The sequence below is a fragment of the Convolutriloba macropyga genome, chromosome 7 (genome assembly GCF_964194025.1).
Source record: "Convolutriloba macropyga chromosome 7, txConMacr16.3, whole genome shotgun sequence".
NCBI classification, from domain to species: domain Eukaryota; kingdom Metazoa; phylum Xenacoelomorpha; order Acoela; family Convolutidae; genus Convolutriloba; species Convolutriloba macropyga.
The window spans coordinates 61,526,529-61,542,925 of NC_134474.1; the positions used below are offsets into that span (position 1 = coordinate 61,526,529).

The 16,397-nt window shown below is 35.8% G+C and overlaps 1 protein-coding gene across 1 annotated transcript in view; it reads left to right on the top strand.

Moving 5' to 3' along the window:
- LOC142343093 (defecation cycle abnormal dec-7-like) overlaps nucleotides 1-16,397 on the top strand; it is a 118,646-nt gene that overhangs the window by 52,546 nt on the left and 49,703 nt on the right. Inside the window, exons 4-5 of the mRNA XM_075394780.1 lie at nucleotides 7,281-7,394; nucleotides 14,039-14,848. Coding sequence (XP_075250895.1) covers nucleotides 7,281-7,394; nucleotides 14,039-14,848 — 924 coding nt within the window. The remainder of the gene's footprint in view (nucleotides 1-7,280; nucleotides 7,395-14,038; nucleotides 14,849-16,397) is intronic.

Below are 16,397 nucleotides of genomic sequence, written 5' to 3' on the forward strand. Positions count from 1 at the left end.
GAACTGAGCAATTCCCTTTTGTACCAAATACTGACGTCGTTGATAACATCAAGTTCGCCGTTGTAACTAAGGAACAAGAAGATGACTCCATCTCATCTCTAGCTGCATCCGTAACCAAGCCCCCTAAGGAACAAAGCATTAATCTAATCCCGTTTGATAAGTTCAGTTCTTATCAAAAATTACTTCGTGTCACCGCATATGTGCTCCGTCTTTTACCATCTCATGAAAGTTACCGTACCGTAGACGGCGGCATAGCCGACCCTGTTGAGCTTGACGAAGCCGAGCGTCATCTCCAGTATTTGGTTCAAGGAGAGTCCTTTAATATTGAAAGAAAGGATCTTCTTGACAACAAATCCGTTAAGAAGAGCAGCCGCATTTCTCAGTTTACTCCGTTTATTGGACCTCATGGTCTCATCCGTTCCTCTGGTCGACTCCGACGGCTAGTGGAAATTGACTTTGACACTAAGCATCCTATCGTGCTGGATGCGCGTCATACTTTTGTTAAACTGTTTCTGCGGCATGCCCATTTGAAGAACCATCAACAGGGCATCAATTACTTAAGGTCAAAGGTACAAGAACGTTATGCCATCCTAAAACTACGTTCCACACTGCGTTTCATCAAATCAAACTGCGTCTTGTGTAGAAAGTTCCGTGCAGCAACCATTCAACCTATCATGGCAGACCTGCCAAAGGAGAGACTCGCATACCAGTCTCCTCCCTTTACCATCACCGGGGTTGATTACTTTGGCCCATTTTACGTCACAGTCCGTCGGACTACCGAGAAGAGGTGGGGATTTCTCTTCACTTGTCTCACTACTCGTGCTGTCCATGTTGAAGTTGTCCCGTCCTTGGACACTAGTTCCTGTGTAATGGGAGTTGAGCGGTTCGTCTCCCGTCGGGGTACTCCTGCTATGATTTGGTCGGATAACGGTACCAACTTCATTGGAGCGGAGAAAGAGCTCCGTGAATGTGTGGAAAAATGCAATATGCTTAACATCGCTGCCGAACTTGCCAATAAGGGTATTAAGTGGAGGTTCAATCCACCCAGTGCGCCACACCAAGGTGGCATCTGGGAGAGGTTAGTTCGTAGTTTTAAAAGAGTACTGTACACTATCCTCGGTACGCGTCGCCTCACAGATGAGGTGTTGAAGACTATTTTTGTCTGGTTGAATACGCACTAAACTCACGTCTCTTAACGCCCGTAAGCGCCGGCCCGTCCGACCTAGGCGCAATAACACCTAATCATTTTCTACTCGGTAACCAAGCAACCAGAATTCCGTCCATCGTTGGAGTCGACGAGTTCAATCATTGTAAGCGGTACGCCCGTGCACAGTCCTACGCCAATGCAATCTGGGCACGTTGGCTTAAGGAGTATGTACCTGCGCTGAACCGCAGAGCTAAGTGGCAGACGCCTGCCGAGCATCACCTCAAGGCTGGTGATTGAGTGTGGATCGCTGAAGAAAGCAACCCAAGGGGTTACTATCCAACTGCTCGGATTGAAGAACTCCGTTACGGATCCGACAGCGTCGCCCGCTCCGCCGTCGTACGCACGTCTTCCGGATCGCTCGTTCGCCCACTCGTTAAGCTGGTACCGATTCTCCCAACATCTTCTTCTGGGCCGGAGGATGATGGTACTAAGTAAACAAACGTTATCAGCGAGAAAATATCTTTTCTTGAATTGCAATCGTACGACGATTGTTCAATATCTTTTTTTTGACCTGCAATCATGCAACAAATGGTTGAACATCTTTATCTCATTTGAAACCGTGCGACGATGGTACTGAGTAAATAAAAGAGCAGCGAGGACTGAAATGCGCTATTTGAATAAAGCGAGAAATGAACAAAAGATTACGTAATTTCTTAACCATTTAACATCTAATATGCATAGAAAGCTCAGAAAAAGTTTGTTTAACATAATTTTTGTTAAGTCTACTAATATACTAAATTGATTGCGCTCTTTTTAGGCTGAATATTTTTATGTTTCGAAAACGTGTTGGTGGCCAATCTGAGCTTAGACAAAATACCTGCTAGCGAATATAGCTAGATTCGCCGGGCCATTTAGAGGGGCCTTTGCCTTAATACGTTGTTGAACACAGTTGTTTTCTTGCTAAAATCGTTGCTATCTTCGATTAGATAGATGAATTGAATTTACTCCGATTGTCTGAATTTATTCAGCTATATTTTGGTGCCGCCTATATTTTTGGCGCCCAACGATTTCACATAGTTCACACAAGATCAACCTAGATTTGCCTGTAAGTAAACGATGCTTTCTCGCCTTGATGATGTTACGATCAGAAGCCTTATTATTGCAACGTTGCTTGTGTAATTTAAAGTTAAACGAATTGAATTGAATCTTTAACGAAAGTGTGTTTGTCACCTTTAAACCTAATGCATCAATAATGAGGGAAGTAAGTAGTGTGAGGATCTAATGTAGTAGTTAGCAACAACAAAAAAACATCAAGATAGCTGCACGTATGAAACTGCGGGAATATATATCAAGACCACAAAGGTCAGGTCAACCAGACATTAGGTGGTAAGAACTGCAAAGAATTATTTGACAATGAGGTTCAATTGAAGATTTTAATTCTATGAGAAAAGTCACAAAATATACTTTTATTCTGCCAAAAATAATGAAAAATTTGTCGTTGTATGAATTATTCAACATATACGGGATTTTTCATTAGGCGAACAATGCAGAGCAATACTTTCGTTGCAAAAACACATTTACGCAAGTATATATATATATATATATATATATATATATATATATATATATATATATATATATATATATATACTCGACGAGCCGCTGTTTTCGCACACATGTATTAAGATCAATAAAGTAAGGGAGTGCGAAAAAGTCCGACACGTACATAGATCGGTATATAAATCGGTAGTTTTTGCATTTTACAGTGTTCGCAATCTAGCAAGAACCGTAATTGACCCTCACGATCTTTTCATCGACTCTAATCTAGTCCTTTGATTTTGGGGGATTAGTGGCCAATTTTTGCAGTGCTATTGTCGCTGAAAATCGCTGCCAAAATTAGCTACCAAAAACAGCAATTTGGTCGCTGATTTTCGCATTGCTATTATCGAAAAACCAACGAAATGATCAATGAAAACTATAACAACCAATGAAGTCCAACCAAAATCTTTTCTTGGATAATGGAAAGAAAAAGCAAAAGAAACCAATAGCTAACTGAAGACAACAAAATTGTATTTACAACTGCGGCGAAAACTAACTGCGGGAGCGCCCGTCATGTAACTGAAAAGGAGCGCCCGTCATGTTGAAATTTTGTAAAGCCTGAATTGGGTAATTTCAGCCTGAACACGTGTTTGTTTGCATTTAAGTTGACGTAAGATGTCTACCGGTACTTTGTAGAGGACCATTAACTCACTAAAATTCAGAGGGAGTATGATAGGCAGACCGAGAAAACACAAAAAAGAATTACAATAACAAATGAGCGCAAAAACTAAGTTAATTATGAGGCAAAGGTTAATAAAAAAGTATTAACGAAACAACAAGATGTAATTGAATCCCTTCAGCAACCGGAAAGGAAAAGGTTTGGAGCTTTCAATTCAATCAATTCTCGGTTTGTTTAGTTTTCGAAAAATTTTGATTAAAATCAGTACCGTAACATTTATTCCGATACTGGAGCGATTGTGAATAAAATTTACCCGTCCAATATTTCTTAATTATCGTTTGGGTGTCTTCGAAAAAGCGCAAAGCGAACTCATTCGGAAAAGCAAAAATTTGAAACCCGACAGCGCAAAAGGAACATCTGGAAGAAAAGTGAGATCAACCAAGAAGAAAAACTAAAAGTGATTGGCATCAGGAATGTGTTGAAATAGATGGATCGTTATTAATTAGATAGCACCAAGAAGGTTATTAAATTATTAAAGGAAAAAATGTATGACTAAAACTCAAGTTTTCCCGGAGAAAGGAATGGTTTGACGGGAATTCAATTTTGGCATGCAGAGATAGCTGGCAGATCATCCGCTTGAAATTAAATGTGATAGCTTCGTTGACCTTTAGCTAATTGAACATAAATGAATCAACTCCATCAACGAATTTTCAAATTGATTGAGACATCCTGTACCTCAACTCCTCTAATTAGAGTTTGCAAATTTTAAATTCGGAGAGATGAAAAGTCATTTTGATAGTAAATTAATTCATCCGTCGCAGAAACTTTTTGAACCTGCTTCAAAAAAGACTAGCTCAATCAAAAGTGATCTAACGGTGATAAATCATTCTAAACTGGAAAGAATGATTGAATCAATGAGTGAACAAAAACTGATTTTAAATTAGCGCGACGTCATATTGTTGTAACAAAGATCTTGAGAAATAACAAAATAAAGAATATATCGTGACAATTCATGACCTACAATTCAAAGATATTTCATTGCCCGCAAAAAAACCTAGACCGAGAATAGGCCGCAAATGGATTTGGAAAATCATTTAGAACAGAATGCGATAAAAAAACAGTAGAAAGAACAATCAACAAAATGAAAAAAGTGTATTTTTGTTCAAAAATTTTTCGAATTATAATGAAAAAATTTCAATCCTAATAACTTCTTGTTTTTTCGCTGCACTTATTGCTTCGGCGTCACTAAAACAATCATTTCAGTATGATTTCAAAAGTTTTGAAATTGTGGGCACATATCTTAAAAAATATGCAGTGCACCAATACAATTCTAACTTCTTCAATAATGAAAACATGGCGGGAAAAGCCAGAATTAAGAAACAACAATTGTCATCAGATAGTTGCGTTGTAGTCAAATTTTCCAGACTAACTGCAGCCTTTGACAGGCAACTAGGCAAACAACATTGCATTTGCCTACAAAAAAATCTGTGAAAAAACTTAGCAGTGTTAAAACCGTCAAACCAATTAAAAGATTTTGTCTATAGATCTGAAAGATATAAACTAACTGTGCGCAGAACTGATGGAAGACAAGTTAATAAAACATAATGAAATATGGCCGAATCAAAATGTTTTTAAAAGTGGTGTGGATAAAACAAAAAAAAAACTGTGACACAAATGTTATTTAAAAATTTGACCTGGTCAACGACAAAAGGCAAAATTCTTTATGGAAACCACTATTGGAAAAAAATAGAAAATGAACAAAAAATGAGATTTATAAAAGGTTTAATTTCAAAGCTTACTAAAACTAATAGAGAAAAGTGGTCAAGGAGAGATGAAACATTAGCTTCATTCTAAACCTATAGTAGAATTTTTATCATGCCCATGCGAACCGTAAATTTTGTGGCAATGAGATTGCACAAAAATCTAGCACTAGCAAAACTCAATTTTTGGCAAATGATTTTGTTAACGAAAACTGTTTCCTTAAAAGCAAAGTTGGGAAATCATTAACCAAAAGCCCAAACAAGGAAACAATATAACTTAACAATAATCGGAAATTCAAGGCAATTTATTTTATACGAGACTAAGCAACAGAAGAGCGACAAAATACAAAAAAGTAAAAAAATTCAAAGTTAAAGTTTTATATTTTTTGAGAAAACATTTTAGTTCATTATAAAGGAAAAACAATCAATAGAAAATAAAGTAAAGTATAATTTTAATTCTCGACTCCTCAGACAGTCAAAAGGACTTTTTCAAAATAAGACGCAACGATATAAAAACAAAACAAAACAAACGAAAAAAGCTGGCAGTTCAAAACTTACCAAACGTTCTCTGAAAATAGATATCAATGTCAAAAAACCTTTAGTTGCCAATTAAGGGACTCAAACAGTTGACACTATGCCCTAATGAAACGAATGTATCATTGATGGTAGTTTTCAGGTAAAGATAAATGCAGCACGATTTGAAGACAAATTGCAGCTCGCCAACATCAGAACTTCCTTCAAAGTAGAAAAACTCATTCAAAAGGATTTCATCACTCTAATTTAAACTCAGAAAGACAAATGTCACGCCTCACAATCAGTTGCTATTTTGTTCTCGTTACTGCGTTGATAAAATTAAAATCACCACTCTAATGTCACTTTGATTACTCCATTTTGTCTTTAAAAAAATGCAAAAAGTTCTCAAAAACAGACAGCTCCCCAATGCAACTCAAATTCTTCAACCATTTATTAATAGCTCCCCTTAGCGATTGCATTAAAAAAATTGGTCTAGTAAAGTGTAGCGTGAAATTTGACTTATTTCAACTATTCTGATAAAAAAAACATTTTGAAAATTTCTTTTTTCACAAAATATCAAATATGAAAAGTTCTTTCAATAATTGGTTATGTTTTTCAAGTTTTTCTCAACGATGTTTCAAGTTTTACTGTCAAAATTCACTTAATAAAGAGTCCAGGATAGCATAAAGTTTATAGCCCCCAAATAAGTTTTCTGAAGCAGCGTAACATATTATGTTAAGTTGGTATTGATTGCGGTGTTATAAAATACATCGCTTAATTGTTTTGTTGCTAACTCTGCGCCTGTTTCCTCTTTGGTACCATGTTTTATCGATGTTTTTTTTGTGTTTTTAAGTGACTAATAACCCATCAGGCAAATCAATCGTGTCAGTTCAATTTATATAAACTGAGATATAACAAAAAAACGTGCTTGTATTTGGCAAGATCCTCATAATGTTGGATACTTTCGTTGATATTTCCTTGATTGGATAGTGTGTTGCTCTTACTTACCTAACTCTTCGTTCTCGATGTTTAAATACTCTTTTAATTCCTAAAAGAAACATAGATGCGTGAAAGTAAACTTTTAAAAAGTTTTTTAACTCGTTTAAAATGAGAAGCAACCAAAGCTGTGGTATATTTATTGTATTAGGTAGATTGAATTCTAAATACGCGCAAAATCTTTTTTTTTCAAACAACTTTTTAATTTATTTGCTTCAAATTTAGGCTTATGGCAGTGAATGGAGTGCGTTGTTAACGGGCAATTCTTGAATGGAAAATTTTTGAATGGAAAGTTGGTGATTAGACGATTTTTTGTTATAATTGCAATCAGCGGTATTTTTTGCTCAACACTAAAATAAAACAGCATGTACAGCATAATTACGTCGAACTTTTTGAGACAAGACAACAAGATAACTAAAATTACTTCAGGATTTGTCATAAATATTTTTATCGCAGAAATAATATTCGACGGATTCTGTAAAGGCGCTTTCTATTTGGTTAGCTGTGCAGCTGAACAAATACATATTACAGCGAAAGAGAATAGATTGAGAAAAATATACGGTATCTATACCTATCTATAGCTAGTAGATAATAAGAGCCTACAAATCTGAGGATATTGAAAAACTGATTTGTAATCTGTTGACAGATGGCACTGTTTTGAACGAGACATACCAATTGGCAGAAGACGCACTTGACTACACCTACTCAATAAACACGAGTATTAGTACAACACAATACGTACTTCACTTCACTATTGATGGTCAGTATATGCAACCCAAAACTTTTGTTAAATATCTATTAGAAATTCTAATCACTGTTTTGTCAGTAACAAATAATACAAGACTGCTCGCCTGATTCCCTGCGCAGCTTAGAAAGTTCTCATCTGTCTATTTGACAGCATTCGCTGCACCGCAATACTAAATCTGAATGTTGAACAAACGTTAGCTTTCGGGCATTTTTTTCCGTTTTGCTGGCTGCAAGAAAAACATTTCCTGCTACGATAACGCGATAGTCAAAATCTGCACAATTTTTTGCAAGCTGTCATAGTTGTTATTGACTGCTCTAAGTCAGTCCACCCTGTCGGTTTTTCACTTCTAACAGAATTTTAACAATAGAACAGTTTCCAAATGATTGTAGTTGTTTCTCAAACGGAAAATGCACTTTTTGAATAATACAAAAAGCAAAAGGATTTCTTATTAGCTTAATAAACAAAATATGAAAAACAAACCACTTTTTCAGGTCTACTACCAATCAACCAGTTGGTACCAGCAATACTTTAGATCTATGAAAAAATACTGAATTGTGTATAGAAAAAGTTTTTGTGGTCAACATCACAAGCTTTAAGGATTCTTTGATCAAAAGTGTTGACATGAAACACATGTGCCCGTAAAAAAGCTTATAAAGTCCTCAAGTATAGTTTTAAAAAATAGAGCAACCAACGAGAAATGAAACGAACAGAGAGGTGCAGTGCTTGGTTCTAATCTTGAATCAATAAAGATTTATCAGCTCTGAAATAAATAAGCTAGAACAAGCGTCTTTTTTTAAGAAGCTCACCCTTGCTTTTAGATTATTGGTGTGACGTTGTGTACCTCCATAAATTTTGAATTGTGGCACAAGTTATAGAAAGACGTAAAAATCCTAAGAGCAATTCCAGACAATTACTAGACAATTTGTTGCCTAGGGCAATAAAGTTCAATTGAGGCAAGCAAGAACAACTATTCTTCAACAAAAAAGGTGCGGCCAAAAAGCAAAGAATGTCTGTTTAGAAGAATGTTTGTTTCTGTCTTTACTTTCCGCAATTGATGTTTTTATTGTTTGCAGATCATTTGAACGTTTCCTGAGCGGCTTATTATGGCTTTCAAATAGGCTTTTTCACAAACAAAAGAAAACAAAAAATCTTTTTTTTTATAAATTTGCTGCAGAGTTTGGGACACCTCAAAATCACATATTCAATTTTTTGTCATAAATTTTGTTCGTAGATTGTTTTGTCATATCGTACCCAAAAATCCATGACCCTTCTCGCTGTTAAAAAACATTTTGCGGTCTTCTTTGACAATGCGGAAAATACGCAATTGGTATCACACAAACACAGAAAGGTACTAAAATCCAGAACCGAAGCTGATGTCTTAAGGTATTCGAGTGCACTGTAAAAGGCTAACCAATTAAATAAAGTGCGTATAATTTTTCTCCACGTCAAAAAAACGAATGAAGAACTCTTATTCATTATTTATTGATGATTTTAAAATTATATGTAGTTTCTTTCGACTCTACCTCAATGATCTGAACGCATCTCAATAGAATTTTTCTTTGAAAACTATTTGAAATAACATTTTGTAAAGGTTGTGAAAAAGTTGCTATCCAAATCAAATTATTGCTACTGTATTTAACGTTCTATAAAGCGAAGCTTCGATGAGAAACTAATTTATTTGAACACCAGTTCGAGAGCGTCAGCAATTTCAGCACAACATTTCTATTGGCCTGAAATTGACCCGACAAAACAACTGACCGGAAAACAATTTAGTTAGATCATTGCGTTTTAACTTGCATATATAATTATTTTGGTTTGTGACAACGGCCTTAGCGAAATTGTAAAGACCGTGTTCGACAGAATTTAATCTAGTAGCACTATGAAAACCTGCATTGATGCTTTCGTTTGTGTCCTTTTGTGGTTTTATAGCAACAACAAAGCCCAGTCCTTGAAGGTAAACATTAAAAAAACATGAGAAGTCATTTGTTGAACCAATTATTCAAAAAAAGACTTTTATTTTTTTTAACGAAAATCGTTCAATTGTTTTTTTTTAAATAGGCAATTTGGTGTTGGGTGCTTGATTACAAACAAATCTAATACTTATGGCATTGTTTTTATAGACTATGAACTGCTCTGGCATGGAACAGAGTCTTCTGCAAAAACAAAATTGAAGAAACAAATTTATCAAATTTTATTTTTTGTTATATTTTTAATTGTTTTTCTCTAGAAGCACGAGCTCATGTCCGTTGAACTAATGAGAAGGGCTCAGATTGTTTTAGTATTTCTACAGCGAAAATTTTGGAAAAACTGAGAAAACTTAAATTGTCAAACGTTTGCAAAACCTGAACATGAACCAAAATGGCTTAAAAATTGACAAATTTTATACACAAATCTAAAAAAAATCCCGAAATTATCCTTTTTCATTTGAATTCTGAAAGAAATTGCTTTTAAATGCTATCACGTATGAACTGGGATGCCTCAATGAATGAAATTGAAGGAAAACGAAAATTTAAAAGAGATTAGCTTTCTTTCCAGTATATAGTCCAAGAAGTTGTAAGTCATCAAATTCTTCCAAAAGTCAACATTCCCACCAGCTGACCAAAAATGCAAAACTTACGTAGTAAAAGGAAACTGATATAAAACCAGCCTGGATTCAGGCGAAACAGCCGATTTATCATGTCACCATTTTTTTTCGAAACGACAAATTTTTGATTTATTCGAGTGGCAAAAAACTTTAAAATGATAGCCCAGAAGTTGGATTACTTTCTGAATAATTAAGGAATTGTCTGTTTAAAAAGAATTGGGACTCGCATAAAATTGTCTCGTTATTTGTTCCCAAGTGTAGGATCAAAAATATAACTCCTTAGTCTGGTGTATTGGAGAAAATTTTTCGCGGAGTTTTAAATGTTTTGGGTCTTCTTGTTGCCTTACTTTGCCCAACTTTTCAACTAATGTTGCACAAACACAAAATGTACCTCATGATGTCCGTGGCAGGGGGGTACTGTCTTACCTGGAAACCACATGCAAAATTGCTGGCACGCGATGCTTGCTGCCATCGCATGGTTAGGCCTCACGATGCCAGGACCCTGCCCTTGCGTGCCATTAAAGTCTGGCCATTGACTTAATGGGAACACAATTCAGTGCCATCTCTTATGTCTGGTACGGGTAGCAGACATTGGCACGCATACCAATGGTACTCAGCTGTCAGACTCGTTTTCGCCGTTGCACGTGTGATGTCTATCTGCTGTAAACATAATGGCGCTAGTCGCGCAGGACAGTCTGTGCCATTGCATTTGATGCAAACATGATGTAGGGGCACCTCTATGCCGGCTCAGGCCACACACACCAAAAGGCTTGACACCTATCCATTGATAAGGCTCCCTGTTAGCCAGACAAGTCTCAAGGAACAAAAACAACTAGGGCCCTGTCATTAGCGATACTTTTGAGCTGGAAACACAATAAGTCCGCTCTTTGACAGACCCATTGTGCCACGGCACTACATGTAGAAATGTAGCTGGGAAAGCCCTTGGGACGAAAAAGGGAAGAACCGTCCTCTGACATTCAAAAGCATCCCATAGATCTATTAACAAATGATCCTTCAACAATGAAAAAGAGCATCCGAACGTGTCCTTTGATCAGCCCGACCGGAAAGTGGCGTAGCAAGGTTCTTGCTCAATGAGCGTGCAAATAACATGAGAGAGCAGCGACGGAGAAGAAAGCAGTAACCACGCAAGAAAACCTGACGTTGATGTATACAAAAATGCACACAAGCAGCTCAAATCATGAGAGACTTATCCTTAACCATTAATTATTAATCATTATTATCGCTTTCTGATTTGAGTATCTGATCTAGTTAATCTACATGCGCTGCTTTCTAATTAGGGCAGTGCTGCTTCAACTAATTGTTATGAATAAGATTATTATTCAATCAACATAACAGTCAGCAAGCAGCTAGCACTATTATCAATTCGATGGCTACACGTAGGGCAAAAAAATTCCTGTCTGTTGGTTTAAATGAAGCCCAGGCAATGATGACCTGATTTTTGCAGCACATAGACATCTGTAAATCTATTTTTCAAAAGTCTTATTTTACTTTTTAAAATACGAAGGAAGAGTCCTTGGAGTTTTGAGCGAATTGGAAGGATAATAACTTGAACACTATAATGGGTTTTTAGACTTCCATCTCACCTATGCTAGTTTTTTACGAGTCATATGGATATGCTGACACGTGTCGAGGTTTTGTCAAAAAAGTAATGCAAAATTAGCGGTGAATAGTGGTAAAAAAATTCTATCGCAAAGCGCCCGCATCTTTTAGCGTTGAATGCAGTGAAAGCGGTGAATTTTTGTAAGATTTGTGGTTTTTAGCGGTAAATTTTTTTACCGCATTCACCGGATTTCTCACAAAAAAGAAACAGCCGTACACGGGTTTGACCCACTCACTTCTTGCATGTCACCAACTTCTTATACCACTGTGCCATCTGTTACTTACTTCAATGATATTTCCTGTTAATTAAAGCGGTGAAAAAAAAAATTTCACCGCTTAATTTTTTTGTCACCGCAATCATCGCATTGAGCGCAAAACTTTTATTTTTACTCAAGTTCACCGCAAATTTTACATCTTTTTACCGATTTTTAGCGGTGACACTTCGACCAGGGGAGGATGCTCAAGTGATGCAGTTTAATATGAATTGTAAATTAACCTCGATTACAAGAGGTCCTAGCTGCTTCTTTCTGAAGCATATGTTCATGTACGTACATTTGATTTAACTTGGTTTTCTGACTTCGATTTCTGTTTAAATTGATAGAAATTTTTTTTTTTGATTTTCCAAAAAATTGTTGTTTATTGTCGAATCGTCTCTTAGTCTGAATGATTACAATTCAGATCAACCTTTTGATGAAAGTTATTCAAGTTAGACGCAGATTATATTTTTCAGCGCATCTTACTGACCGATGAACCATTTGTTATTCAACAGCTTTTTCAGTTTTCTTTTCATTTTTTGAATCACGTTTTAAATTTGCTGTTATTCATTTACATTGCTAAAAGTGTGGTAATTTTCTCGCGTAGGCGAACTTCAAAGCGAATGTCCGCGTTCTTCTATTATTATTGCTAGATGGTGGGTAACGTTTTTAACATACCGTTTTGTGTTTCAATTTCGACGCCATTAATTTGTCACAGGTTTCTGGTTTAGATGAAACTTTCATTCATTGACTTTATTTAATAATTCTCCCAATTTTGTGAAAAAAACAGACGCGTATTTAGAGCATATGTTATAAGGTCGTTTTTACTTTACAGACTCTGGCACGAATTTTAGTTCAGATATTGGAGTTGTCCTTTTCATATGATTTAATTTTAAAAAATTGTTAGATGAATCATTTGATGAGTGCTATGTGTAATATAGAAAAAAAAACTTTGTTTCACAAATCATTTACCTAGTGAGTATCAAGCTCGAACAAGCTCTATTTAATTTTTATCTAGTTTTGTTTTTTCATTTTTTTCAAGTTTTTGCAGCGGTCATTGTATTCGAATCGAAATCGACTGAATCGAAAAATATTTTATAATGTAAACAAAATAAAGGCAACGCAAGATTGATAATAATGCAATTTATTTTGAAAACGGGATAGTGTTTGACTTTTGGATCTTACCCTTTGTTGCTTGGTAACATTAATTGTTGCTTTAAAAAAAAACATTTTTTCTGCTTCAAAACATTTCATTAGCGTTGATATCGTTTCTGTGCTTTCTTTCGTTCATTGTGGTGAATTAAAATTGTCAAACAAAGATGTTTGGTTTTAAATTTTTTTGCTTACACTTCTGTCTCTTTACGAATCCATCAAAATTTAAAAAAAACAATATTTAAACTACTTTTTATATCGAAGGTAGTCAATCTTACTTCAATTGGTAGAAAATTAAGCCGAAGGGTCGGAACGCTATGTGTCCTTGCACATGAGCGAGCCTCTTTTTGATAAGTGAATTGTGAACAGTTCAAAGATTCAAGAAACTTGCGATTGCAGTGAAAAACGATAATATGATAACCAAAGTTTAATCAACCAGACATCTACTGTTCATTTTAATTTTTGCAGGTCCTTTCAATCGAAACCAAAAAATTTCCCCCAATCGGGTTTTTAGAAGGTGGTGAGTGAGATCAATGTGCCCATTGAGCCTTTAAAATTTGAATTGAATGCAACGTATGGTACGCAAAGTGACTGGATTTTTTCTGTGATTGTACGTGAACATATCTTTTCAGTTTTTCCCAGGGGTTGAAAATTAGTTTTTAACCTTATTTTGCGCCGAGTATTAAAACAACTCAGCGCATATTCTTTTAAACGATCATACATAATTTCACCGTCCCAAACGGCGCCACTCTTGGGAACCGAAAAATATCTACTTTTAGCGCAGGTCTTAATCAAACTCGATTTTTAATAGCTCGCTGCTGCATTTGTGTATACTAATCGTATCCGTCTTACTTTTCTCCAGTTCAGTTACGTTAATTGTTAACAAAATGTAGCTAAATGCATTTTTAAAAGTCTTTTTTCATTAATATCACCGCTAAACTTCTACGATAATATAACATAGATTGACTAATTTTGCTTAATTTGCGTAAAAAAGATTCCTTCGTGACTACATAACATGATGACCATCAGCATATTTCTTGTCTTAGGCGTTTGTGTTTCGCCTCCAATTTTTGTACAACCTCCAGAGGTGAATTCGGCAAACGTACAGGGCTGTACAACATTTGACAAGGAGGAAAGTAAAAATGATTATTCAAATTGCGAGGATACGTTACGGAAATGGTATCCGTGCCCTAAAAAACCTCAAAACTTCGATACTTCGACTCTGGGAGCCTCGCCACCGGTCAAAGATGCAGACTGGGCCATTCTGGAGGTGACGACAGGAATGTCACGATGGGAATATGACATTTGCTGTGACGATGGCGCCAATCCTGAAAGAAGAGACGATTTGTTCAGGAGTAATTATTGCGCGAAGGATATTTGCGAGTTCAGGTTAATAAGATATCAGAATTATGACGATTTTCCTGCTTTCTGCATACGGTCTCCAAGACTGGCTTGTTCAGCTTCTTTTGATTCTGTTGCAAAAAATACAATGGTTACCAATCAGTGCTGCTATTCTTCCGTTGACGGATCTCTGTTCGATGGAAACAGTAACAATCCTCTAAATAACTTGGCTCTCACGGGCAGTATGCAGCTGGAAGTGAATTCAATGAGCAACATGATTGCACACTATCAATCAGAGCTATCTCCATTCCGCCAATGTTGCCGTCTGTCGCCGATTCATGTCTCAAATAGCGATTGTTCCACAGTCTTCAAGAAGCACAGGCCCACCATTGTTGGAGAGTATTGGCCTCGAAATGTCATTCTCAACAGAGGAGACCCACATTTGAGCACAATTGATGGGCTGTTCTATCCCTTTATGGGCATAGGAGTATACACGATGCTCACCACTCAAACCGGTAAATATTCCCTACACAAAACCGATTCCCTCACATAAGTCGTTGTCGCGAAGTTTTTACTTTTTAGAATTCTACTAGTGTCAGAGGACGTTATTGACAAGTAAAATCGAAGTAAAGATTCAAATTAATTTTACGACGCACATTTTGAAGCTGCTTTTATAGTTGAAGGAGAAAAACTATAAACAAGTTTTTGCTATTGGGGAAAAAATTCTGATGACTCCTGGGATTAGATTGTTAAAAAATTTTGAAAGTCAATTATTAAGCAACTCAGGTATGTTCACTTTTCATTGGTTAATTCGAACTGTAATTCAGAATTTGTCCTCAGAATTTGTCCATTTTTGTCTCAATTTTTGTTTCCTACCATTTGATCACTCACCAAGATGCAATTTTGAAAATAATTTTTAGTCAGAAACTAATTCCTATTTGTTTCTCATTTATTGCGCTTTGGCGACAAGAGAAATCAACGGGATTAGAGGTTGTAGGAAGTGCACCAATGTTTGATATTTGAGGATATAACCGTACCCAAGATGCTTTTAAAGTATAGTGAGAGAATTACAGTTGGTCTTAATTGAGAATTTGGTACAGATTTTTGTTCATATGAAGCTAATCGACTGCCATTTCTTATGTTTGATTACGATTGGCTTCCAATAATAATCTCGAGACGCTTGAGAATAAAAACTGTGGAATTGAATGAAGAGCGGATAAAACGATAATTGAATTGATTAAAAAATCCTGTTGTTTGATGGAAACATTTTGCAGTCCGCTCCAACTAAAATTGATAACCCTTTTACCAAACGAATTTGTTTTCCGGTGATTGTTTTTGATAAATTGAGCTTCAAAAATTCCGTTTAATTTTAAAAATTGCAAGCAAATGCTTACTTCTTAATTCAAAACGGATTTTTTGAGGCGTTCCTACAACCTCTAATTCTTTTTCAATGATAAATCAGAGATGTTTAAAAGTGAAGTGTTGTTCATTATTTGTTGTGTTTTTCAGTGTAAAAAATTTTGGCAACATCAGCAGGCGGAGCAAAAAGCGAGTAACTTTGTGATGTAATTTTTTGCATAACCAATGTGCAGTAGCGTTGATAACCGGCAGCAAAAAATCGGTTTTCTAGAGCTGTTTTATAAATCATCTACTGATAGTTTTTGGGCTTAAATATTTTCTACAAATATTTTGTTTTTTTTTTCAGCTGCGAAGCTGTAAGCTGAGCGGAGCTATATTGCTCTTGGTTTTTTTTTACAATTTTGTCTTTTTTAAGATCCGTTCACACATTTTCATGATTTTTAAAGTCAAATTGGAGTAGTGATTTTGGTCACGCGGAAACAGGAAATGGAGCGAAAAACTAGCAAATTTGCCGCGTGAAATATTTTTGCTTTTTTTTTAAGTAGACTGAGAAAACTGTGTTTGAACAAAATTTCGCTTTCTGGCTAGTGTTTTTATTGCTCACATGCGGCAATTTCAATTTGGTTTTTACTGTTTCTTTTTAAATATGTTGGAGCGGATTTTTTTCTAAATGGTTTTTTCAATCCAATCATAGTTCATTCTAGA